This window comes from Mizuhopecten yessoensis, unplaced genomic scaffold (genome assembly GCF_002113885.1).
Source record: "Mizuhopecten yessoensis strain PY_sf001 unplaced genomic scaffold, ASM211388v2 scaffold9369, whole genome shotgun sequence".
NCBI classification, from domain to species: domain Eukaryota; kingdom Metazoa; phylum Mollusca; class Bivalvia; order Pectinida; family Pectinidae; genus Mizuhopecten; species Mizuhopecten yessoensis.
The window spans coordinates 42998-68245 of NW_018408013.1; the positions used below are offsets into that span (position 1 = coordinate 42998).

A 25248-nucleotide genomic window follows, 5' to 3' on the forward strand; every position below is an offset into this window, starting at 1 on the left:
TGTAAACTATGGTTTTGAACATGTGATGAATTATTTTTTGTTCCGACCCCATTTTGTCAGTCCATCTGTCGACCGGTTCATCACTTTGTCCAGGGAATATATCAAATACTCGCTTCTACAACGGCCAAAGTTTGTGTTTGGGTAGAGTACCTCTTGGAATGTTGGGAGTAAATTTGTCACATTCTGAAATGGGTACTCTCGCCAATTCTATACAGAGTAGCGGCCCTTTGTTCACTGTGAACCGCATTGTCATATACTCTGTACTCTTTAGTACCAAATTTTTATGTTAGTAGCTCGTGAGATGACATAGTGTCACATGCTATAATTGAATCGTGCGCCCACTGTATACAGAGTTATGGCCCTTCGTACATATTGGATCCCGAAATTGGATATTATTATTTCGCAATATTTTGCCTTGTTTACTGTATATCTTATAATCATGTTCAAGGAATGTAGAATTTAAACCAATGTAAATGATTCACCCCTTTATACCACACAAAGAAATAGCGTATGACGACAATCTTTAGAAACCCTGTGTTGTAAGTTTGTCCATCAGCAGCCGACATCTATCATGGAAGTCATGATCTTTGAAGCCAGCCCTTGAGTACCGAATCTACTGCAATATGTAGACACCGTAGGTAGGGAAGCAGGGAAGTTGCTATTAAGAAACTGATAAGCCATCCCTGTTGGTCATGTTGTAAGTAAAGATCGAGGACAGCGGCTGAAGTTGAAGAGTCTGGTGTCCTTGATTTTAATCTCTGGCGGGTATATACGATCGATTTGGTCAATTAATTTCTTGTTATCCACGACAGCATATCCTCGATATCTCTGAATGTGAAACTGAAGGACTTTGCTAGGTTTTTGGTTACCAGTCCTAATAAGCTCATCAATGAATACAGTTTCGTATGAAGACAGAAAAAAATCGAATAGAAGATGTCGACAGTCTGCTGGAAAACGTTGCCACCGAATTCAACTTAAATATTGTCAACCAGGAACTCAATCATCCTCACAATATCGTCCTCAGTATATTTCATTTTGGCCTTTGTTTTACCTTGAACGAAATATGCTCCAAAACAATTACAACCATATCTTTATATCGCTGTACACCTTTCTTTGAATAGAAAGCTCGCATAGCAAGAGGACATAGGTGTTCCTTCAGTTTGGTACGAGGTATTGTAAAGGGTCGAAAAGTTAAAAGTGTTGATAGAAGAAACATTTTCGAGAAGAGGATGTTCAAGATCAATCAAAAGCACTTGGATTTTTCAAAATCCTCCTACCTTTTCCCCCATTTCTTGAGTATATAGTACCACAATACGACTGCAGCTCCAGTTTAATGGTACTGAGGATTACTGCGACTACAGCAATTACAACAATAAGTGTGACCGCTACTGGAACAACACACTCCACACGAAGTTCATTCCTGTCCAGGAAGGTGATTGTGAGGTGTCAAGCACGTTAGAAAGTGTGATGCCACAAGCGAAGTTTGACCGTTCATACATGAACTAGATTGTGAGAAGGTTTCGAAGAGGACTTACGATTAACGAACCTGCTGTTATCGATGTAATCCTAGCTGACGTACACAATCTTTGAAGGTCTCTGATGTGACCATTCACATCTTGTTAAAACGACTCGTAATACAGGGTAGCATAGCTATTAATAATAATAATTATTGATGATAGAATTTCATTACTATGAAGTATTTCCGGATTGTGGCTTCTTCATTACTACTGCCTATAGTATCTGTTGGTATGATCTGCTGGTAGATGCCGCCTTGATTTCAGTAGAACATTGAAGATAAGAAACAAGGTATCGTCACCAAACCTTCATACACGTTTGGTATATAATCATAACCACAGAAAAATAGCGCCATGAAAAATATTTTATTGCAGTTTCTCGCGCAATCTTTCTACCCACACATACCGGGCATATTCACTGTACATATAATCTCATCTTCATATATCATATAATTACCAACCCGACTCTTCACCAGGTACACACAATAGCAAAATACAGGGATGTGATAGTTTCGCCAGTTAAGCTTAAAAAGGTTCTGATCTGCCACCAGAAGGACGAATCTGCCGAAAGCACATGATGTCATAATTCTTCAAGTAGATGGTCAACCATTCTACCAATGTTTTATTCCTGGATTCAGTCCACCGATCTACTGATAGTCTAATTCTGGAATCAGTCCATCAATCCACTGATATTCTGATCGTGGAGTCAATCCACCAATCTACTGATAGTCTAATTCTGAAATCAGTCGACTACTCTACCAATATTCTAATACTGGAATCAGTCCATCAATCTACTGATATTCTGATGGAGGAGTTAACCACCAATCTACTGATATTCCTATCCTGGAATCGGTACATCAATCTACTGATATTCTGATGGAGAGTCAACCACCAATCTACTGATATTCCTATCCTGGAATCAGTCCATCAATCTACTGATATTCTGATGGAGGGTCAACCACCAATATACTGATATTCTGATGGAGGAGTCAACCACCAATCTACTGATATTCCTATCCTGGAATCGGTACATCAATCTACTGATATTCTGATGGAGAGTCAATCTACTGATATTCCTATCCTGGAATCAGTCCATCAATCTACTGATATTCTGATGGAGAGTCAACCACCAATCTACTGATATTCTGACGGAGGAGTCAACCACCAATCTACTGATATTCTGATGGAGGAGTCAACCACCAATCTACTGATATTCTGATTGAGGGGTCAACCACCAATCTACTGATATTCCTATCCTTGAATCAGTCCACCACTGTAACTATATTGTGACCTTCCTGCAATTACTTATTTCACTGTCTAACAGTCCAGCTATTCCTCTCAATAATGATTATTTTAGTGGAAGTTCTTCATTTGTAATAACCATGAGAGAGATGTAGACACTACCGTCGTGGTCATTTCAACATCTTATTAGCTTTTTACGAAATCTTGTTTTTTTGCGATTGTTCTTACAACATGTTCGATATATATGATTCTTATTTGCAAGAACAGTTGTTTGTTTCTTGTTGGTGTCTGAATATTCTAGTGAGAATAGCATGTCCATATAAACTAACGCGAACACACGAATCTCGCATCATGTAGGAGGTTCCGTATAGGTGAAAGGTACTGCTTGGCCATAAGTCTTGCATATCACAATGGCATAATTTTCCCCTTAGTACTTCCTTTTGTTTTTTGCCTCTTCCTTTCGTTGTTCGTCTTCGGCCTCCCGTTTTTTCGTCACCTCTTTCATTTTTAAAACCACTTCACTGTAAAGATCAATTTATTCATATTAATCATTTGACATTTGCCGACGAAAAGGACGTAGCATTACTGAAATATAAGTATAAGACATGCAGATGATCGTCCTTAGATTAAACTAATATGAGAATATCAGCAAGGTAAAAGTGAGAAAAAAATATCTAAAGTCAGTGCTTGTTGAGGATTAACTTGAATATACTTTTCATGTTATGGAGATATAACACAAAAAAACAGAGTGTACTCTAAATAAACCGCGAATATATTCAAGTTAATTCTTATAATTTAATCTACTATACACATTCCCTGTGGAAATTCACTTTTATTGATGGACTCTTTTCTTTTAGAAATTATTGCGCTGCTGTATCAGCCAATCAAAAGCGACGTTACAAACGGCGACGTCATTTTGTTATGTTATGGGCCGATAACATAAATATTTAAGCCAATGAAAATGCTTGTTACAAGCAAAATTAAATTATTACATTATATCTCTGCAATTAATGCAATGAAGTATTTAGTAATTTCTATGATATTTACCTAAAATCAAGATCTCCATCGCCGTCCATGTCTATAAACGTTATGAGCTTGTCCACTTGGAAATCGGTAAGATCTATCTTCGCTTCCTGTAAATTCACCATTGTACAAAAATATGAGAATGGAACATTCAAAACTTGTACAGTTTCAACTTCTTCTTCTCTTCAGAATAGTATACGTGTATATAAGCGACTGGGTCATACTCATATTTATTGTAATGTTAACAAATGTACCGCATCACCATTTTCTCACATTTTATACTGTTTGCAACCTATACAAAATTGATATTAAAAAAACCAAAACATCTGACAATAAAAGTGTTCATTTATCAATAGAAAATTAATCACAGAATTTTAAATTGATATTATGAAGCTGCAAACCTTAATCCCTTCCCGAAATTAACCACTGAATTTTAATTTGACATTATGAAGCTGCAAACCTTAATCCCTTCCCGAAATTCGTCATAGTCCACGCTATTACTACCGTCGTCGTCAAAGCGTGCAAACAGTTCGGATATGGTGAGATTGTGTCTGTCCATGTATTCCTTGATGGTGAGTAAGGCGTCCTCCCCAACATCTACAGATCCAGCCATCTTACGTTTGCCGTACATGTCACCATATCCAAACTTTATCTCTAAACCTTCATGCTTTTCCTTCAGTTCATCTACCCTATCCTGAAAGTGTGGGCCTAGGATAACATCCTAAGTAAACAATATAATTAATTACACGTAAGTATAATATAATCACTAGTCGTTTCGGATACAATTATAAAAGAAACATAGAATATATCATTATTAACGACTTCTTAGAAAGTCAAGAATTCTCGGTACACTTTTTATGCCTTTTTTTACTCAGCTAAACTCTAGTAAAATTCATTAGCAGAAGCTTTTTAGTCGAATGGATCAGAGAGCTTATGCCGTGTTCGCCCGTCAACTTTTTCTTTAATCGACTTCTTCTTAAGAACCATATGACATAAGGTATTGGTATTGGACTAATAGTTGAGGTATAGTCTATAAAACATGCGAAAAATGATTTTCAATGTCACCGGGACTAATTGCAAAAAAAAAAAAAAATGGCTTCAAAAGCCTAGAGTCATGAATGTTGCTAGGTAGCTTACTGGTATCGAGTACTACGAAACATTTTTCAATTGCTTCTTTTTTATTATTAAATTATCAAAATACCTCTTTGTCTGTAGACGATAATCTGGGAAGTAAAATGTATATTTTTAAACCTTACCGTCATATCTAGCATAGTGAGTGCGGTGGACTCCATCTGATCAAACATCTCCACTGCGGCGTTCGCTGCATCCTCAGGTATATTATTTTTTCCTATCTGAAATTGCAGGACATATTTGTTGATATATTTTCCTTTGTTTTGTCACGATCTATTGTAAATGTGAACAAACCGTTCTCGGCATTAGCAGAGAAATATTTTATCTTAAAGTAAACATTATAGCCAGCAATGTTTTGTTTCTTAAAAAAAAAAACGTTTTGGTGTAGTTAGTTTGGTTTTCTGCAACTTCAAACAGAGTCTTTCCTTTCTTTGTTTCTCTAGTGATTGTCTTACCCGTAGTTCTTGAAGTGTATCGTTGTTTTTAAGGCCTTTCAAAATACCGGCGAATCCCTCGGGGCCTATCCTACAACACGAAAGGTCAATGACCTCTATGACGTTGTTATTGCCGATGGCGTCACCGAAATCCTTTCCGCCGCCGTCGTCTAGACCATTCCATGACACGTTCAAGTATTTTAGGTAGGCATTTTCCTGAAAATAATAAGAAAGGCATTTTGGAGCGACAGTTCTGATAACAACAAAATTGCATTAACTGTCCCTAGTCAAGCTTCAAGTCCGTTTTAAGGTTGTAATTCGTCTCTGTTATAGTTGTGGTGACTGGTTTTGCTTTTGGAACAAATCACGCACTACCGATACGAATCAAACAATTTCAATACCAGAATAAATAAAAATAAAAAAATTAAGTGAATTTCAAAATTTGCAATGATTCATTATATACCATTTCTCTGACGTAAAGATTAGTGAGGTTAAATGTATATTATCGGAAGTTATCCCATAAGTGAAGGATGCTACACATGTGTAGTGGCCTAGGACGATATACATGTGTAGTGGCCTAGGATGCTAAACATGTGTAGTGGCCTAGGACGATATACATGTGTAGTGGCCTAGGATGCTAAACATGTGTAGTGGCCTAGGACGATATACATGTGTAGTGGCCTAGGATGCTAAACATGTGTAGTGGCCTAGGACGATATACATGTGTAGTGGCCTAGGATGCTAAACATGTGTAGTGGCCTAGGACGATATACATGTGTAGTTGCATAGGATGCTAAAATGTGTAGTGGCCTAGGATGCTACACATGTGTAGTGGCCTATGACGATATACAAGTGTAGTGGCCTAGCTTATGTTACTGATGTCAAGACGATACTGACCTTCATACCCGTTGCCAGATGTTTTGCCCCAATCAGTCTGAATTGGTTCCAACTTAGGTCTAATGCCAGTAAAGCACGGTTAGCGTCGGCTGTTAGAAACAATATCAGTTTTAGGTAATATATATTATGTATCATTTTCTATCCCATTCTTTATTTCATAGCTTTTAACAACTTCATTGGTCTCTGGTAATATCGATGTTGAGTACCGGTCAATAAAATTTGATCCTTGTATTTGAAATATGATTAACTTCATTTATTTTACAACAATTATGAAACAAGTTATTTCAACTTATACTAAACACTCTTGTTGGCCCGGGGGTCTTAATGTGGGAATGTTGGAAGAAACCGGAGTACCCGAAGAAAACCCACGTAGTAGGACAGGTGACCCCAGGCCTTTTCACGTCCGATCGGGAATTCGAACCCCGGCCGCCTTGGCGAAAAGCAGGTGCGTTATCCACTGTGCCACCCGACCACCAATCTTTATTTGATGATATCAATATAATGATTTTACACGCTCTTTCTTAGCACCCATCATCTTAATTTGTCGGCTACATCGAACACTAAACTCACTTGTTCATTGACAGGTGACATTTGTAGTATGTCAATCTAATACACTAATATCCATTTTCAATAATAAAATTAACGATTAGTTTTAAGCCAGAATCGATTAATAGTGAATTAAATAGTAATTGTTAATATTTTGCCATTTTTTTCAAATATTTGTTTATTATTTTGATTATAATCATGCACTGTGCTACTTTTAAAGTTGACATAGCATGTTAAGAACCACCGGCAAACTTCTCAAAACTGTTTCCTACACCGAGACATCCCCTGGTTAAAGGAAGCTTTTCCTACACCGAGACATCCCCTGGTTAAAGGAAGCTTTTCCTACACCGAGACATCCCCTGGTTAAAGGAAGCTTTTCCTACACCGAGACATCCCCTGGTTAAAGGAAGCTTTTCCTTCACCGAGACATCCCCTGGTTAAAGGAAGCTTTTCCTTCACCGATACCTCCCCTGGTTAAAGGAAGCTTTTCCTACACCGAGACATCCCCTGGTTAAAGGAAGCTTTTCCTACACCGAGACATCCCCTGGTTAAAGGAAGCTTTTCCTTCACAGAGACATCCCCTGGTTAAAGGAAGCTTTTCCTTCACCGATACATCCCCTGGTTAACAGAAAGATATCAAAGGACGCTATTCCTAAATCCCTAGTAAACAGGAAGCTTTGTTTTTATATGTATCAGGTACATGTACATGTAATTTCCATTTCACACTAGGCTGTCGGCAAGCGATCACTCAAATTACAGGAATGGCTGATTTTCTGTTAACCCGGGGGTTTCGCGCTGGGCAGGAATGATTGGTATCCTTTATAAGAGAATGACCAACATTCTGTTTACCATGGAAAGCTCGCTGGTGGTACTTAACATACTCATCTCATGCAACTACGTTTGACAAACTATTTGACTGGTATATTTATGGATGTAATGAAGGTGATGATAATGTTAATCTGTTTTTATCGCACTTATCAATAGCTTAGATGATTTCAATATAGGCATTGGTATCACTTACGCTGACGTTGATAGGCTGAAATACGGCAATGAAATAACTCACACAAACACAAGACTGATGCAAAAAGACAAAGACAAGCTATTTACTATATACGGTTCAAATACGATATCATTACACAGAAAAAAAGCAGAAAAAGTGTGTATAAAAGAGAAAAACAATTCCAATAAAGTTTACATATTGAAATAAATTACGCTGGGTTACATACTTCGAAAAATATAATTTCCACACGCCTTTCAAAATCATTCATCTCTTGTGTGGATTTGAACAAGTGAATCTCCCCAAACAGGTAAAGATGTAAGTATTATTATACTCACACATCATCTTCTCGAACTCGGGTCCTGATACATCTCCAAACTCATTGTGACTGAGGTCCACATGCTCTAGACTAGAATGGTCCTTTAAAAGAAATACTGTCCTTATATTTAACACACGGAAATGAAATAAGGAGAAAAATCATTCTAGACTAGAATGGTCCTTTAAAAGAAGAAAATTTGTCCTTATATTTAACACATGGAAATGAAATAAGGAGAAGAACCATTCTAGACTAGAATGCTCCTTTAAAAGAAGAAAATCTGTTCTTATATTTAACACACGGAAATGAAATAAGGAGAAAAATCATTCTAGACTAGAATGGTCCTTTAAAAGAAGAAAACTTGTCCTTATATTTATCACACGGAAATGAAATATGATGAAGAACCATATTATCCTAAATATGTTTAAATACGATTTATCCATTTTCTACAAACTAGAGAAACTCACTTACCTGTATTTGTTTTGTAAGGTATATTGCGTCTTGATCTGTAAATTGATTCCCTGTAACACGAGAAAACATTTGATATCTACGAGTAGTGCCATTATCCATGGTCATCATTCCCTGTTTATCAAACAAACGATTTATTTATTATGTTATGGGCTTATCAAGGCTTGTGAAACATTGTGGCACAATGACAAAAATGAACAATGTCCCTATTATATGAACAACGAGGGAGACAGTTTATTTCCACCAAACATTGCGTATGTGTATTTTTCTTTCTAATCAAATATCAAAATCATATATTCATATATAATCGCTTATTGGCGGGTATAATCTTGCAGTTTTCAAAAACTTTTCTCTGTGATTGTCCAGGTGAAATAAGTTGAGAAATGAGTTCTGTATTCTCTCAAGCTAGATTGTCATAGCGTTCAGAACAACAAAGTTTTTCTTTGATCATTCACGTTGTTGCTTTGTTACATGGCTATTTCTAGGCGTCATATTCGAATTTTTTGAACACCTGTAGTTAGACTAGCACGCAGACAAGTACAGTTCCTTGACTATAGATGTTATAAATTGAAATAGGTATCTATATAACCATAGATGTTATAAATTTAAATAGGTAAAGCAGCTTATTTTTCAAATATTCCTTCTGACTGGCCATGTAATAAAATAATCTTAATATTTAAATAAAGACATCAACACGCTTAAACATTTCACACGAGATCTCGTTTGTTATTCTATTCGTACGAATTGTGATCTGCCCATATAAGGTAACAGTTGAGAGTTGGTAACCTTATTTTTACGAAGCTTATCATAAAGTACCAGATATGAGAGAAATATAAAAATTATGTATGCTTGGTAACTGACTTGAGTGACGCCTGACAGATTGAGAGTGCTGCCATGTAACTGAAGAGTTATCTACCTGACAGGTTGAGAGTGCTGCCATGTAACTTAAGAGTTTCCTACCTGACAGGTTGAGGTATCGAACAACTTTGTTTTCCCTTAACATTAAACCCATCACTTTGGCTCCGTACGTTCCTAGGCTGTTTTCGGACAAATCCTGGAAATTAGAGAATACAACAATTAATTTTCATTGACAAACATCCGCACATTGCGTATATAAGTTGTTTCATACTATGGTTGTTTGAGGCAATGTTGTCAGGAATGTTAGGAAAAAGATTCGTTTATAACCCATTCAAAGGGTGATCAATTGGTCCTAAAGTTAGTTTGTCTTGACTTATCTATACTACTGCTAAATAAAACTAAATGAAGCTGCAGTTTTCATTATATCTATTGAATTAACAATCCTGTGAGTCTAGTATACTCACTTGGATAAGCATCATTATGTACAATATAATGCATACCAGATCTGTTATAGACACAATCTCCTTTATATAAATCTGTAACATACCAGATCTGTTATAGACACAATCTCCTTTATATAAATCTGTAACATACCAGATCTGTTATAGACACAATCTCCTTTATATAAATCTGTAACATACCAGATCTGTTATAGACACAATCTCCTTTATATAAATCTGTAACATACCAGATCTGTTATAGACACAATCTCCTTTATATAAATCTGTAACATACCAGATCTGTTATAGACACAATCTCCTTTATATAAATCTGTAACATACCAGATCTGTTATAGACACAATCTCCTTTATATAAATCTGTAACATACCAGATCTGTTATAGACACAATCTCCTTTATATAAATCTGTAACATACCAGATCTGTTATAGACACAATCTCCTTTATATAAATCTGTAACATACCAGATCTGTTATAGACACAATCTCCTTTATATAAATCTGTAACATACCAGATCTGTTATAGACACAATCTCCTTTATATAAATCTGTAACATACCAGATCTGTTATAGACACAATCTCCTTTATATAAATCTGTAACATACCAGATCTGTTATAGACACAATCTCCTTTATATAAATCTGTAACATACCAGATCTGTTATAGACACAATCTCCTTTATATAAATCTGTAACATACCAGATCTGTTATAGACACAATCTCCTTTATATAAATCTGTAACATACCAGATCTGTTATAGACACAATCTCCTTTATATAAATCTGTAACATACCAGATCTGTTATAGACACAATCTCCTTTATATAAATCTGTAACATACCAGATCTGTTATAGACACAATCTCCTTTATATAAATCTGTAACATACCAGATCTGTTATAGACACAATCTCCTTTATATAAATCTGTAACATACCAGATCTGTTATAGACACAATCTCCTTTATATAAATCTGTAACATACCAGATCTGTTATAGACACAATCTCCTTTATATAAATCTGTAACATACCAGATCTGTTATAGACACAATCTCCTTTATATAAATCTGTAACATACCAGATCTGTTATAGACACAATCTCCTTTATATAAATCTGTAACATACCAGATCTGTTATAGACACAATCTCCTTTATATAAATCTGTAACATACCAGATCTGTTATAGACACAATCTCCTTTATATAAATCTGTAACATACCAGATCTGTTATAGACACAATCTCCTTTATATAAATCTGTAACATACCAGATCTGTTATAGACACAATCTCCTTTATATAAATCTGTAACATACCAGATCTGTTATAGACACAATCTCCTTTATATAAATCTGTAACATACCAGATCTGTTATAGACACAATCTCCTTTATATAAATCTGTAACATACCAGATCTGTTATAGACACAATCTCCTTTATATAAATCTGTAACATACCAGATCTGTTATAGACACAATCTCCTTTATATAAATCTGTAACATACCAGATCTGTTATAGACACAATCTCCTTTATATAAATCTGTAACATACCAGATCTGTTATAGACATATTCTCCGTCATCATTTGTTGTATGTATAACACGCCGGCGTTGTCTATGCAGTTTCCTTTGAGAACCAATGACGTCACAGTGGAGTTCACCTGTAAGGAGAAAAGAGAAAATATAGGCGATATCCATTTTGGTGATCACTTATAAACATACATTTATATAGATTTCAAACGTTAATATCATTTAAGCCTCTTCGTTTAAGAAATTCTTGGTCTTTCGCTCAATGTAATATAACAGATACGGTATATGAAACCCCCCCCCCCAAAAAAAAACCCTGCTCTCGTTAAACAACTGTTTAAGAACTAAATTTCTTTCTCCTCGATATTTTTCCAGCATTGATGTAACGTTCGATGATATAAACATAAAGAGGATTACTTCTCTTCACTAAGAGACACGAAACCACAAAGAATAATTGTACACCTGCTTTTAGCAAATCACTCCAAAAGATGTTTGTCTGGTATAAAGTCCCGTAAAGCATAGGACACGCACACGTAATTGCACCTATACAATTTGGTAATTGATAGGGCCTCCAGTATATCAAGAAAACATGAGTTATACTGCACCATATCGCAGTTTCGCTCTTCTAGGACTAATCGGTGAAGCTAGAGGCCCAAAAGGTTGAAATCAAAACAGGTGTAAACTACTGTTTAAAGCAGAGGGGAGATGCATAAACCCTTTAATTATATGAATTTCTTAACACAATGTACTACTGTATGTGTAGGTTCTGAGTTGAAGAGAGTCCGCGCTTGCCAGGTACTGGCCGTAGGTTGGTCGGGTTTTTCTGGGAACTCCAGCTTTCTTCCACCACCAAAACCTGGCACGTCCTTAAATGACCATAGGTGTTAATTCCGTCTTTGCGTATATCAGAGTTATCTTCTCTTGGGAGCAGGTATTGATTGTTACGTCATTGGTTTGTGCGGGAAAATTACGTCGTTTTCTCAAAAATTGACGACGTTACTCTCACAAACAAGTGACGTAACAATCAATACCTGCTCCCAAGAGAAGATAACTCTGCAATACGCAAAGACGGTATAGGACGTAAAACACAAACAAACCAAAACTTAGTTGTAGAAGTTCAATACTAACCACGAGAGCCACAGATACAGCCATCACTCCTTTTGGTCCTAAACCATAATTTGTGAGGTCGATGTCCTTTTCCGCGAGGTTCCGTAGGAACAGAGATGACGGAGTGACTCCATACTTTTTACACGCCCTCTCATATGTCCGCTTTCCCGTGTCGTCATAGGGCACTGACGCCACTGCCATGTACAGAAATTACATGTACTTGTCTCGTGCAAATTAACACGATTCAATTGTGTCGAAACAAAATAAACAATAAATTTAAGTTTAATCTCGAAAAGAAGCCAATTCGGTTTTTTTTAAATATTATTATGTATTTATTTTTATATATTATTGTATTAAAATTAAGAATCCACTCGAAGACAAATATATACAAACTTTCTCTTAAGTCGTAATTATATAAACTAACAAGATTAGACCCTTATATTTCATCATATATTTCGTATTAATAATATAGCATAAATAAACATCGATAATTCAACGAATTAAAAACACAAAAAAATGGGTCAAGACTGATATATCGCAATTAAGGTATTACATAAAATATAGTGACTGATATAAAACAAGAGGTGCAGAGAGCCTGCATCACCCACCTGGAAATTTTAGCAACATGAAAAGAAAGTCTTATTTAAAGCAATTCTGCAAACCAAGATGCTATATAAACACCGTATTACCATTGGGTTCTTGGCTATTCAGAAGAGTTTTGAAAAATAGTTTTAACACATTTGACCCTTGTGATCTTGCAAGAAGGTCAAGATAATATTTTCTTTTGATATTTACAACACATATAAGCATGCTACTTATCAAATATGATAACTCTGGGCATCCGATTTATTCAGGAGTTATTGAAAGGTTTTGATGTATTTGACCCCCGCAGCCTTCTAAGTAGATCATGTTCATTTGTTTTGAACAATGTTTGAAGTACTTCATCCCAACATGCTACTGACTAAATAATGAACAATTCCTCATTTACCTGAGGTTTTTCCTTAACCCCTGACCTCTTCGATATAAGAAGTCCGTTAAAGTGTTTTTTTTAACAAATTTGACACTTGTGACCGTGAACAAAGGTCAGTGTCGCCTTTTTAAAGAATTAAGGCACTGCATTCCAACTTGCTACTGGCCAAATATCTTTACCCTAGTCATTTTTGATATTGAGATACAGTTTAAACGTTTTACACATTTGATCCCTGTGACATTGAAGTAGGTTTAGGTCATTTATTTGGGAAAACTGTCATCGAACACAATCCAAGGTTACTAATGGCATAATTTAATTACACAAGGACTTTTTTTGTTAATCATCGACCTTGAACGTAGGTCGGGGCCATTTATTTCAGTAGACGTGGTTGCACTCCATCCCAGGTACCGAATGGCAAACTATCAACAACATGGGGTAATTTTGTTATACAGAAAAAAGGTGGCTTAATGTTTTGTTTTTTACATATTTGATCCCAGTGACCTTGCAGGTAATTCATTTCCAGGTACTTGATGGTATCACCCTGGTCCATTTGGTCATTCAGAAGAAATCGTTTAAAGATTATTTTACATATTTGACTTCTGTGACTTTGGACGCAGGTCAAGGTAATATATTTAAGGAAACTTTATTGCACTCTAGCGTAGGTACCTCCTCGCATAATAACATGACCCCGAGTCTTTCAGTATTAAAGAAGAAGTTCTTCAAAGAAATTCATGCCAAATGACCTTGACTTCGTGCACATTAGGAGCACAATATCACAACCAGGATATTAAAGAAAAGTGTATTGATAATTTGATACAAAGCAAATTCTCACCTGTAAGGTCCAGAACCGTCTCCGTGTCATCATCTACAGACGCCCTCTTCCGGTTCTTACTCGCCCTGCGCAGGTCTAGGCCTCTTGGCGTGCCAGCCTGTTTGGATTCTGGTCTTTCACTTGACATCCGACCACAAACCCGACTCTGAAATACAGAAACGTGTTATGATATTTGAACAATTAATACGTTCCAGTTTTCTTGACGTTATATATGTAGTAATTGAGGTGACCAATGAAGTGAAGATTTATTACATTTAACATAACATCGACATAATTTATAGCCCTCTGCAGGAAAGCGCCAAACTATTGATAAAACGGATGCATTTATGAGTGTTCGCCTTTATCACGCCAACCTTCAAACAGAATAGGAAGATGAGTTAATCCTATAGTTTTTTTTCTTTGGAAAAAAAGAATCATTAAGGTAAAAAGAGATACTGCCTCCCGTGGGGTTATTCCAATGACGATTTGTGAATATGTAATTAATTTAAATCCGCAGAATATTATTTTCATACCTCAATAATGGATTTTAAAATTCTACTAATCTGGCCTCGATTCTTACAACATTTCCGACCTCGATGCACACGCCTTAATATAGCAGATAAATCACTCGCTTGATTATGTCGCTGATGGAAATGTAACCAGTAATGTGTAGATAAAGATCAATATATAAATGTTATTTTTTTATAGAAGGAAAATTCATCTATACTTTTAAAATCTCACCAAGGTTCATATCCTATTGTGAATGAGTGTTTATACGTCTACAAGCAAGTGTTTACACAGTACAGTTAATATCGAATAAATCGGACACTTCAGATTATTGTATCGCATTTTATATCAAAGTCAATTGTGATGTCTTTATTTGCACGAAAGCATAAGTCAAGTTTGATACATTATTAAAATGTTCTTTCTAAAAGCACGCGGATCTATCAATAGAGACCGTTCTGAGGGTAGAGTAGACACGGAGCTTTGAGTGTGTAAATCTCTAGTTAATAACCATTTTTAATATCACAAAGTTCAAAAGGGGATTGAATCTTCTGTTTGCTTTAATCTAAACTAAAATATATCAGTTCGATTTATTGTGTAAATATACAACCACTGCAAGCGTCCTGCAGACTTGGGCACTGCTTCGATAAGGCACCGTGCTGTGACTGTTTCAAGTTAGCACGCCGTGAGTAGATACCTTATAATAAGTAACAATTTACTCCAGGTAAATGAATGAACTTCCCCAGACAAATAAAGCATTGTTAGACTGGGCTCGGAGGTATTTGCAATGAGAACAGTAGATGTTTGAATGTTAAGGTACGTCATATTTTACATTTATATTGGATACGTCGTAGTTACCAATAATGGCGTGACACGACGGGAGAGAGAGAATATGTTACTTATCTTGGGTGATGATGTTGTTTAAACAGACTATTAAAGATTTGTAGATGTCTAAGAACTGAACCAGCTCACCATTATGTTGTATTATTCCGTTTGGTGTTACACTGTTTAAAGTCATAGTAGATTTTCACACATGTATTCCACCCTTACAACGCTATAGTTTTACATGGATAGTTTTAGTTTCATGGTACCGATTTCAGAACTGATTTTCCCCAACTACAAACACTATGTTTGATAGTTAACAGTTTGAAGACCACCAGGGCATTATTTTGGTGATAGTTTTAAAAGATTAAAACATGAGATCTTTAACCTTTTATTTATTCGATCATTTTTATTGGAAGATCTGGTTTCAAAACTGCACTTACCCCTCCGCTGCATATGAATGAAGCACACTCAATTAAATTTGCATATCATTATAAACCTCTTATCTACAGAACAAAAGCAGTAAATATTGACCTGTGTAATTATGTGACAATCTGTTGGTTAGTGTATATTACAGGACAGCCATTTTATCTCGTACCCGATCCTTTAAAAAAAAAAAAAAAAAGTTAATAGCTTTAAGGCTGATGTGGTGATTTTCAATCCAATTGCTTATCAATAAAATCATTTTTAATAGAAAATTGAGGATTCAGTTGATATTGATGCGTATTGCAAGGATAAGAATAAATTTCAAAAAGAAAAAAGAAAAAAACCGACATAGTGTCAACACATGAGTTCAACTCGATAAGATTACAATAGAGAAAATAAATTGAGGATACACAAATTGAAAAAAACCCGTTATGATCACCAATAACTGAAATGTTTACTTTTAAACAATACAAGGACGTTTTAAGACTAGGATTCAAATCTGAGTAAAGACAGGCGGGAAAGACAGGTCTCGACCATATGACTCATTGTTAGCTTAAAAATAAAAAAAAATCATCTTTGAAAAATTTCTTTCAAATGGATTTGGTGGTATTTGTGTGGTAATGCATTCAAATTGATCACATTGAATTAATAAACACATTTATATTTTCTTTTGGTAAATTAAGACAAAATGGGAATGTTATATGTAATGTTTTCAGCTGATAATAAATTGAACAAATTGGACCTATAATTCACCTTCCTTAATCTGAGTACCATGTACGGGCGGTAATTAAAATCAAACTTGTGTTACAAATAGCTATGCCACAGAATCAACACTCCTTACCACGCCTACATCACAATAAGTACTTACCGTGACGACTTAGCGAACATATTTAGAAACCGGTGACGTCAGAGGAGGTTACGAATTAGGTGCTTGTTGACTTAATACTAATCGATGTAGAATAAATTAGTTACTCGGGCACTCGGTAAGGAATTGACAAATAATAAGTCTTAAAATCAGCTTAAGAATTTGGCGATTTACATTGTGGTTGGTTTTCGAATTATTGTGATGTATGTTGTTAAATCTTCATGTTTTATATTGAAGTATTAATAGTTTACATCGTAAAACTTATAACAAGTGTAAATTTTAATAAACAAAATTACAACAGAAAGCACAAGTTTAACATTATTAAAACACATCGGTTTTGCAACATAAAAACAACTTTTACCATATAAGAAAACTTTTATACAATACATATCACAAGATTTAGAACATTAATCACAAGATGATTAAACGTTACAATGTTTGACACACACTAAACTCTTAGCAACATAGTTAATTTCTTATAATCATCGTTAAATGGAAACAAACACGCAGATCTATGGTGCTCGGCAGGTTGACAGAAATATGTTTATACTGTGAGAAAATACCAACGTACAACATACATACTAGTAGCACAAGATAGTGCCACCATCCGTTACTGCATAAACATATATCTGCATGTGCTATGGAGCATAATAAGTAAAAAAATCGAAGTAAAGAGGCACCTTTTAAAACAAGCTAAGCTTTTTGATGTAACACAATTTTTCTGGGTTTTTTTTTACAGCACTATGACCATTTCATCCTTGTTGAAGAGAAATAGACACGCAGATCTATTCGTCTCGGCAGTTTGACAGAAATATATTTATATCGTGAGTAGATACAAGGTTACAGCCAACATCAGGGACTGATACTCGACCAGTACATACAGGGTTACGGTCAGCCTCAGGTACTGATAGTCCACAAGTAGATACAAGGCTACAGTCAACCTCGGGGACTGATAGTCCACCAGTAGATACAAGGTTACGGCCAACCTCGGGACTGATAGTCCACCAGTAGATAACAGAAATATATTTATATCGTGAGTAGATACAAGGTTACAGCCAACATCAGGGACTGATACTCGACCAGTACATACAGGGTTACGGTAAGCCTCAGGTACTGATAGTCCACAAGTAGATACAAGGCTACAGTCAACCTCGGGGACTGTTTGTCCACCAATAGATACAAGGTTACAGTCAACCTCAGGTACTGATAGTCCACCAGCAGATACAAGGTTACAGCCAACCCCGGGAACTGATAGTCCACCAGTAGATACAAGGCTACAGCCAACTTCGGGTACTGATAGTCCACCAGTACATACAAGGTTACAGACAACCTCGGGTACTGATAGTCCACCAGTAGATGCAAGGTTACAGTCAACCTCGGGGACTGATTGTCCACCCGTAGATACAAGGTTACAGTCAACCTCGGGACTAATAGTCCACCAGTAGATACCAAGGTTACAGCCAACATCAGGGACTGATACTCGACCAGTACATACAAGGTTACGGTCAACCTCAGGAACTGATAGTCCACCAGTTGATACAAGGTTACAGCCAACCCCGGGAACTGATAGTCCACCAGTAGATACAAAGTTACAGTCAACCTCGGGAGATACAAGGTTACAGCCAACCTCGGGGACTGATAGCCCACCATTAGATACAAGGCTACAGTCAACCTCGGGGACTGTTTGTCCACCAGTAGATACAAGGTTACAGCCAACCTCGGGTACTGATAGTCCACCAGTTGATACAAGGTTACAGCCAACCCCGGGAACTGATAGTCCACCAGTAGATACAAGATTACAGCCAACCTAGGGTACTGATAATCCACCAGTAAATACAAGGTTACAGCCAACCTCGGGGACTGATAGCCCACCAGTAGATACAAGGTTACAGCCAACCTCGGGTACTGAAAGTCCAGCAGTAGATACAAGGTTACGGCCAGCCTCGGGGACTGCTAGTCCACAAATAGATACAAGGTTACGGCCAACCTCGGGTACTGATAGTCCACCATTAGATACAAGGTTACAGCCAACCTCGGGGACTTATAGTCCACCAGTAGATACAAGGTTACAGACAACCTCGGGACTAATAGTCCACCAGTAGATACCAAGGTTACAGCCAACATCAGGGACTGATACTCGACCAGTACATACAGGGTTACGGTCAGCCTCAGGAACTGATAGTCCACAAGTAGATACAAGGCTACAGTCAACCTCGTGGACTGATAGTCTACCAGTAGATACAAGGTTACAGCCAACCTCGGGGACTGATAGCCCACCATTAGATACAAGGCTACAGTCAACCTCGGGGACTGATAGCCCACCATTAGATACAAGGCTACAGTCAACCTCGGGGGCTGATAGTCCACCAGTAGATACAAGATTACAGCCAACCTAGGGTACTGATAATCCACCAGTAAATACAAGGTTACAGCCAACCTCGGGGACTAATAGTCCACCAGTAGATACAAGGCTACAGTCAACCTCGGGGGCTGATAGTCCACCAGTAGATACAAGATTACAGCCAACCTAGGGTACTGATAATCCACCAGTAAATACAAGGTTACAGCCAACCTCGGGGACTGTTTGTCCACCAATAGATACAAGGTTACAGTCAACCTCGGGTACTGATACTCCACCACCAACCTCGGGGACTGATAGTCCACCATTAGATACAAGGTTACAGCCAACCTCGGGGACTAATAGTCCACCAGTAGATACCAAGGTTACAGCCAACATCAGGGACTGATACTCGACCAGTACATACAGGGTTACGGTCAGCCTCAGGTACTGATAGTCCACCAGTAGATAAAAGGTTACAGTCAACCTCGGGGACTGATAGCCCACCAGTAGATACAAGGTTACAGTCAACCTCGGGTACTGATAGTCCACCAGCAGATACAAGGTTACAGCCAACCCCGGGTACTGATAGTCCACCAGTAGATACAAGATTACGGCCAACCTTGGGTACTGATAGTCCACCAGTAGAAACAAGGTTACAGCCAACATCAGGGACTGATACTCGACCAGTACATACAAGGTTACGGTCAACCTCAGGAACTGATAGTCCACCAGTTGATACAAGGTTACAGCCAACCTCGGGGACTGGTACTCCACCAGTAGATAAAAGGTTACAGCCAACCTCGGGACTAATAGTCCACTAGTAGATACAAGGCTACAGCCAACCTCAGGTACTGATAGTCCACCAGTAGATACAAGGTTACAGTCAACCTCGGGACTAATAGTCCACCAGTAGATACAAGGCTACAGCCAACTTCGGGTACTGATAGTCCACCAGTACATACAAGGTTACAGACAACCTCGGGACTAATAGTCCACCAGTAGATACAAGGCTACAGCCAACCTCGGGTGCTAATAGTCCACTAGTAGATACAAGGTTAAAGCCAACCTCGGGGACTGATAGTTTACCAGTAGATACAAGGTTACGGTCAACCTCGGGTACTGATAGTCGACCAGTAGATACAAGGTTACAGCCAACCTCGGGGACTGATAGTCCACCAGTAGATACAAGGTTACGGCCAACCTCGGGTACTGAAAGTCCACCAGTAGACAAGGTTTTCAGACAACCTCAGGTACTGATAGTCCGCCAGTAGATACAAGGTTACAGTCATCCTCGGGTACTGATAGTCCACGAGTAGATACAAGGTTACAGTCATCCTCGGGTACTGATAGTCCACAAGTAGATACAAGGTTACAGTCATCCTCGGGTACTGATAGTCCACGAGTAGATACAAGGTTACAGTCAACCTCGAGACTAATAGTCCACCAGTAGATACAAGGTTACGGCCAACCTCGGGTACTGAAAGTCCACCAGTAGACAAGGTTTTCAGACAACCTCAGGTACTGATAGTCCACCAGTACATACAAGGTTACAGACAACCTCGGGACTAATAGTCCACCAGAAGATACAAGGCTACAGCCAACTTCGGGTACTGATAGTCCACCATTAGATACAAGGTTACAGTCAACCTCGGGGACTGATAGTCCACCATTAGATACAAGGTTACAGTCAACCTAGGGTACTGATAGTCCACCAGTACATACAAGGTTACAGACAACCTCGGGACTAATAGTCCACCAGTAGATACAAAGTTACAGACAACCTCGGGTACTGATAGTCTCCCAGTAGATACAAGGTTACAGCCAACCTCGGGTTCTGATAGTCCACCATTAGATTCAAAGTTACATCCAACCTCGGGAACTGATAGTTCACCAGTAGATACAAGGATACAGCCAACCTCGGGTACTGATAGTTCACCAGCAGATACAAGGTTACAGCCAACCTCGGGTTCTGATAGTCCACCATTAGATTCAAAGTTACAGCCAACCTCGGGAACTGATAGTTCACCAGTAGATACAAGGTTACAGCCAACCTCGGGTACTGATAGTCTACCAGTAGATACAAGGTTACAGCCAACCTCGGGTACTAATAATCCACCAGTAAATACAAGGTTACAGCCAACCTCGGGTACTGATAGTTCACCAGTAGATACAAGGTTACAGCCAACCTCGGGTACTGATAGTCTACCAGTAGATACAAGGTTACAGCCAACCTCGGGTACTAATAATCCACCAGTAAATACAAGGTTACAGCCAACCTCGGGTACTGATAGTCCACCAGTAGATACAAGGTTACAGTCAACCTCGGGTACTGATACTCCACCAGTAGATACAAGTGTACGGTCAACCTCGGGTACTGATAGTCCACCAGTAGATACAAAGTTACAGTCAACCTCGGGTACTGATAGTCCACCAGTAGATACAAGTTTACGGTCAACTTCGGGTTCTGATAGTCTACCAGTAGAATCAAGGTGACAGCGAACCTCAGGGACTGATACTCCACCAGCAGTGTCAACCACGTTGTTACTTAAAATAATCACTGGAATGATTAAATCGGTAGTGTATAATACAGACCAATGCAGAGATATATGTGGACTTTCAAAATTTAGACACGTGCACTGATTCTAAAGTTAACGGTTTTGTATTTTGAATGTGAAAATAAATTTGTTTAATTCTTTCCTTTTCAGATCAAAGCATTTTGTACGAGATTGTGCTATGAAGTTAAGCGCCTGAAATAACTCGTTCCTGAGGTCATAAGTTATTGTTAATCTTTCTTGAGTAGTGGCACAGCTCATAATATACACACTTTACTCGTAATATGAAATTTGAAATTGATCAGTACTTCAATATTTATATTTTGATATTCATATAATTAAAGTTTGTATGCACCTCCTCCTGTTTCAACACTGATTTGGATCAATTTGAATTTCTTACATTTTTGCCCCCTAGCATCACCAATTGGTCCTAGAAGGACGAAACAGATGTATGGTGCAGTGTAATTAATTTTTGGCATGCTGCACCTATTACACACATTTCAAAGTTGCAATCACCTATGTTTTTTCATCCTTCATAATCTCCTGAATAGAATTCTCCTAGAATATTAGGAGGCACGGTAGTCTTGTGGTAGTACGCCGGGCTCGCGACCGAAGGGTTGCGGGTTTGAGTCACGTCACGTCACTGTATTGTATTTTTGAGCAAGATACGTTACTCCGCTTGTTCCAGTCTACTCAGCTGTACATTAGTATGTGGTTGGGCATTGCTAGAATTTTTGAATGCTACCTGTGAGCGCCTAAATGGCAGCACCGGCTGTATGCTCCCCAGGGAGTTGAGAAGGATGCTGGCTGGTTGCAAAGGCCCTATAACCACGGATAATAATTTGTGAACCGCTTTGAGACGACCTACAAACTAGGTTGTGATACAGTGTAAGAACCTCGAATTATCGTTATTATTATTATTGATATAACATGCTAATCGTTGGCGCCAGGCGTCTTTGTCGTGGCGCCTTGACAGGGAATTAGTCGGCTAATGCTATAGATGAATACAAATCAAACAAAACACACGTGCTTACAGATCAGGAGTTTACATGTTGCAATGCTTGTACCTCAATGTACGAAGGAACAGCATTTAACTTCATGCCAGCACTGATGATATGGACAAACTTTGCATTACCTTTACCTTGATAGCAGCCGTTCACCTAACGGAGCTTCAAAACACATATCTTTAGATCTGATTTGTGAAGATCCATGCAACACATTTTTTTTTTTTTTTTTTTTCAAACGACCAATTTTCAATAAAATATTCAATGCTGAAATTTTCATACCAACACCAGTTGCGCCTTTACGTTGTGAGCAGGATAATACGCTTATATAGCTTACGGTTATATTGTTATTTGGGGGAATGGATTGACAGAAGATTTAATACCGGTAAACACGGCCACACTATCGGTGACTTCAGACCCTGCCAGAGTGGGCAGAAAATGTCATTTACGCCTAATTAAGCATAGGGCCTTATCGAAATCGGCGTGTCTGCGATATGAGATTACTATGATGGTATGGAGTGTGGGAAATAAACACATGTGTTTATTGGCGTAAACACACAATCCGGCTGTTTTATGTCGCTCTTGTTCGTGACAATAACTCTTTACAGACGTTAACTGCGGTGTTGCCATCTGTTATCAATATCTCGATCCTTGGTGTCAGTCCATGGTAGTCATAACGCCATCCCGGTTAGATTTATATAGATATATTGTTAAACTATATTACTTTTCAACATATTTATATGATCGCTTACATAAGCATTATCATGTTTGCAATTCTAGGTAATAATTATCGTTATTCCGGTACGATTTATACATGCAACATTTGAATGAAGTTGTTATCGAATAGATATAGGTTTTTAAATGTTTAAAATGTTTAAATTTCGTGACAGATAAGCATTTATTGTTTTAATTATTATTATTGAAACACATGGGTACGTTTTTACGTAATCGAGATTCCACAAATATGCAAGCGACGCACCTAAGATATCATTAACCGATGTGTGTGTGTACGTAATCAAATGTTATAGTGAAACAATGGATGTGATATCGTATATCATAAACAGTTCGATGAGCTTATAATAAAATCATTATGTATATTGACTAAGTCTGAACATAGTCCAGATGTTTCTGAAAACATCCCCAAAGCATCGTTCATGGATCAGAGATCAATTCCTAACGGTTACTGTCATATACACTAACTGACCGGAAGCAATTACAGTACATACATATTAATATAGACCCGGGCTGTGTACCAGGTGTAGTAATTAGTGACCGCCATCAATAAGGCAGATTGTCCATTAGTCATGACACTGGCGTTCAAATCAAACTTTAATGGATGGCGTAATAAAATTTGATCAGGGCAGACACCACAAAACTGAAATATATATGGCATGGCTTCTCTTAGATTAACTGTACCGACTATTCTCTTTGAAAGTATTATGTGCAATATAATCAACATTTTATTGATAATTTCGTTAAATTAAATCAATATATATATCTATATAAAAAAATTCAATGATGAATTTTATATTAAATCGACAAGAAAGAATGTGCCCGATCAACAGGTATTTTTCTGTACGAATAATGGTTCACTTCCTACCCGTTTTAAGCTCGCCAACACATTTACGTTTTATTGCCAAAATAATAAAACCTTCACTTACAATGACTGAACTGCACATAACAAATGAAAACTGTTTACACGTATTAGCGTTGTTCTACTCAAATGGAAAACACCTAAATAAACTGAATAGTTTCAGTGTGTGTAACAAAACATTTTAAAGAAATAAAAATGTACAAACCTAACTTAACCAAACCTAACTTAACCAAACCTAACTTAACCAAACCCTAACTTAACCAAACCTAACTTACATAATGTAACCAAACCTAATTTAACCAAACCTAACTTAACCAAATGTTAAGAAATATATACTTACAGGGAACTGGACTGTAAATATCATATAAACACAGTTCGATGCTCATATTTACCATTTTCGAAGGATTTGAATAAAATAGAAATTAATTTCTGCTACATAAAATTCAAATTAGTGTATTTATTGTGTGTGCTTATTCCATGAATATGACGTCAACACGTGAGCCATGGCATTGCCAGTCTCTTGAATGCCATACGAACACGGTAGGGTTATATGGTGGCAGAATAATTACCACGAATACAACCGGTCAAAGGCTGAAATAATCTCTGTGAAAACAGCCAGTCAAACGCTAACATGGACTAACCATCGTGAATACAACCTGTCAACAGTTGATGCGGATGCTGCAGCTGTCAAACGAATGCAGCTATATATATGATATAAAACAAGAAAAAATCCACAATACTTAATTTAAAAAATCTTTTCAATTAAACACGGAATGATATTTAAGTGCGTAGTTGCATGTTTAAGATTGTACCGTAAAGCAAGAAATAGATAAAGGCATAGATCTAAC

The 25248-nt window shown here is 37.4% G+C and overlaps 1 protein-coding gene across 5 annotated transcripts in view; it reads right to left on the reverse strand.

Annotated features, from left to right (window-relative positions):
• Window positions 1–129: 129 nt before the first annotated feature.
• Window positions 130–25248, reverse strand: part of LOC110457881 (leucine-rich repeat-containing protein 74A-like) — a 26784-nt gene continuing 1665 nt past the window's right edge. For 2 of the 5 annotated variants that reach the window (XM_021509333.1, XM_021509331.1), the window contains exons 2-14: window positions 14314–14458; window positions 12533–12705; window positions 11431–11538; window positions 9529–9622; window positions 8572–8621; window positions 8123–8204; window positions 7809–7823; window positions 6242–6330; window positions 5366–5560; window positions 5036–5131; window positions 4240–4500; window positions 3804–3889; window positions 132–3277 (exon numbers count right to left, since the gene is read on the reverse strand). In XM_021509333.1, coding sequence (XP_021365008.1) covers window positions 3184–3277; window positions 3804–3889; window positions 4240–4500; window positions 5036–5131; window positions 5366–5560; window positions 6242–6330; window positions 7809–7823; window positions 8123–8204; window positions 8572–8621; window positions 9529–9622; window positions 11431–11538; window positions 12533–12705; window positions 14314–14440 — 1470 coding nt within the window. In that variant the 5' untranslated portion in view covers window positions 14441–14458 and the 3' untranslated portion in view covers window positions 132–3183. Of the gene's footprint in view, window positions 3278–3803; window positions 3890–4239; window positions 4501–5035; window positions 5132–5365; window positions 5561–6241; window positions 6331–7808; window positions 7824–8122; window positions 8205–8571; window positions 8622–9528; window positions 9623–11430; window positions 11539–12532; window positions 12706–14313; window positions 14459–25248 lie in introns of all 5 variants that reach the window. The other 3 variants (XR_002463731.1, XR_002463730.1, XM_021509332.1) reach the window with 3 other exon arrangements.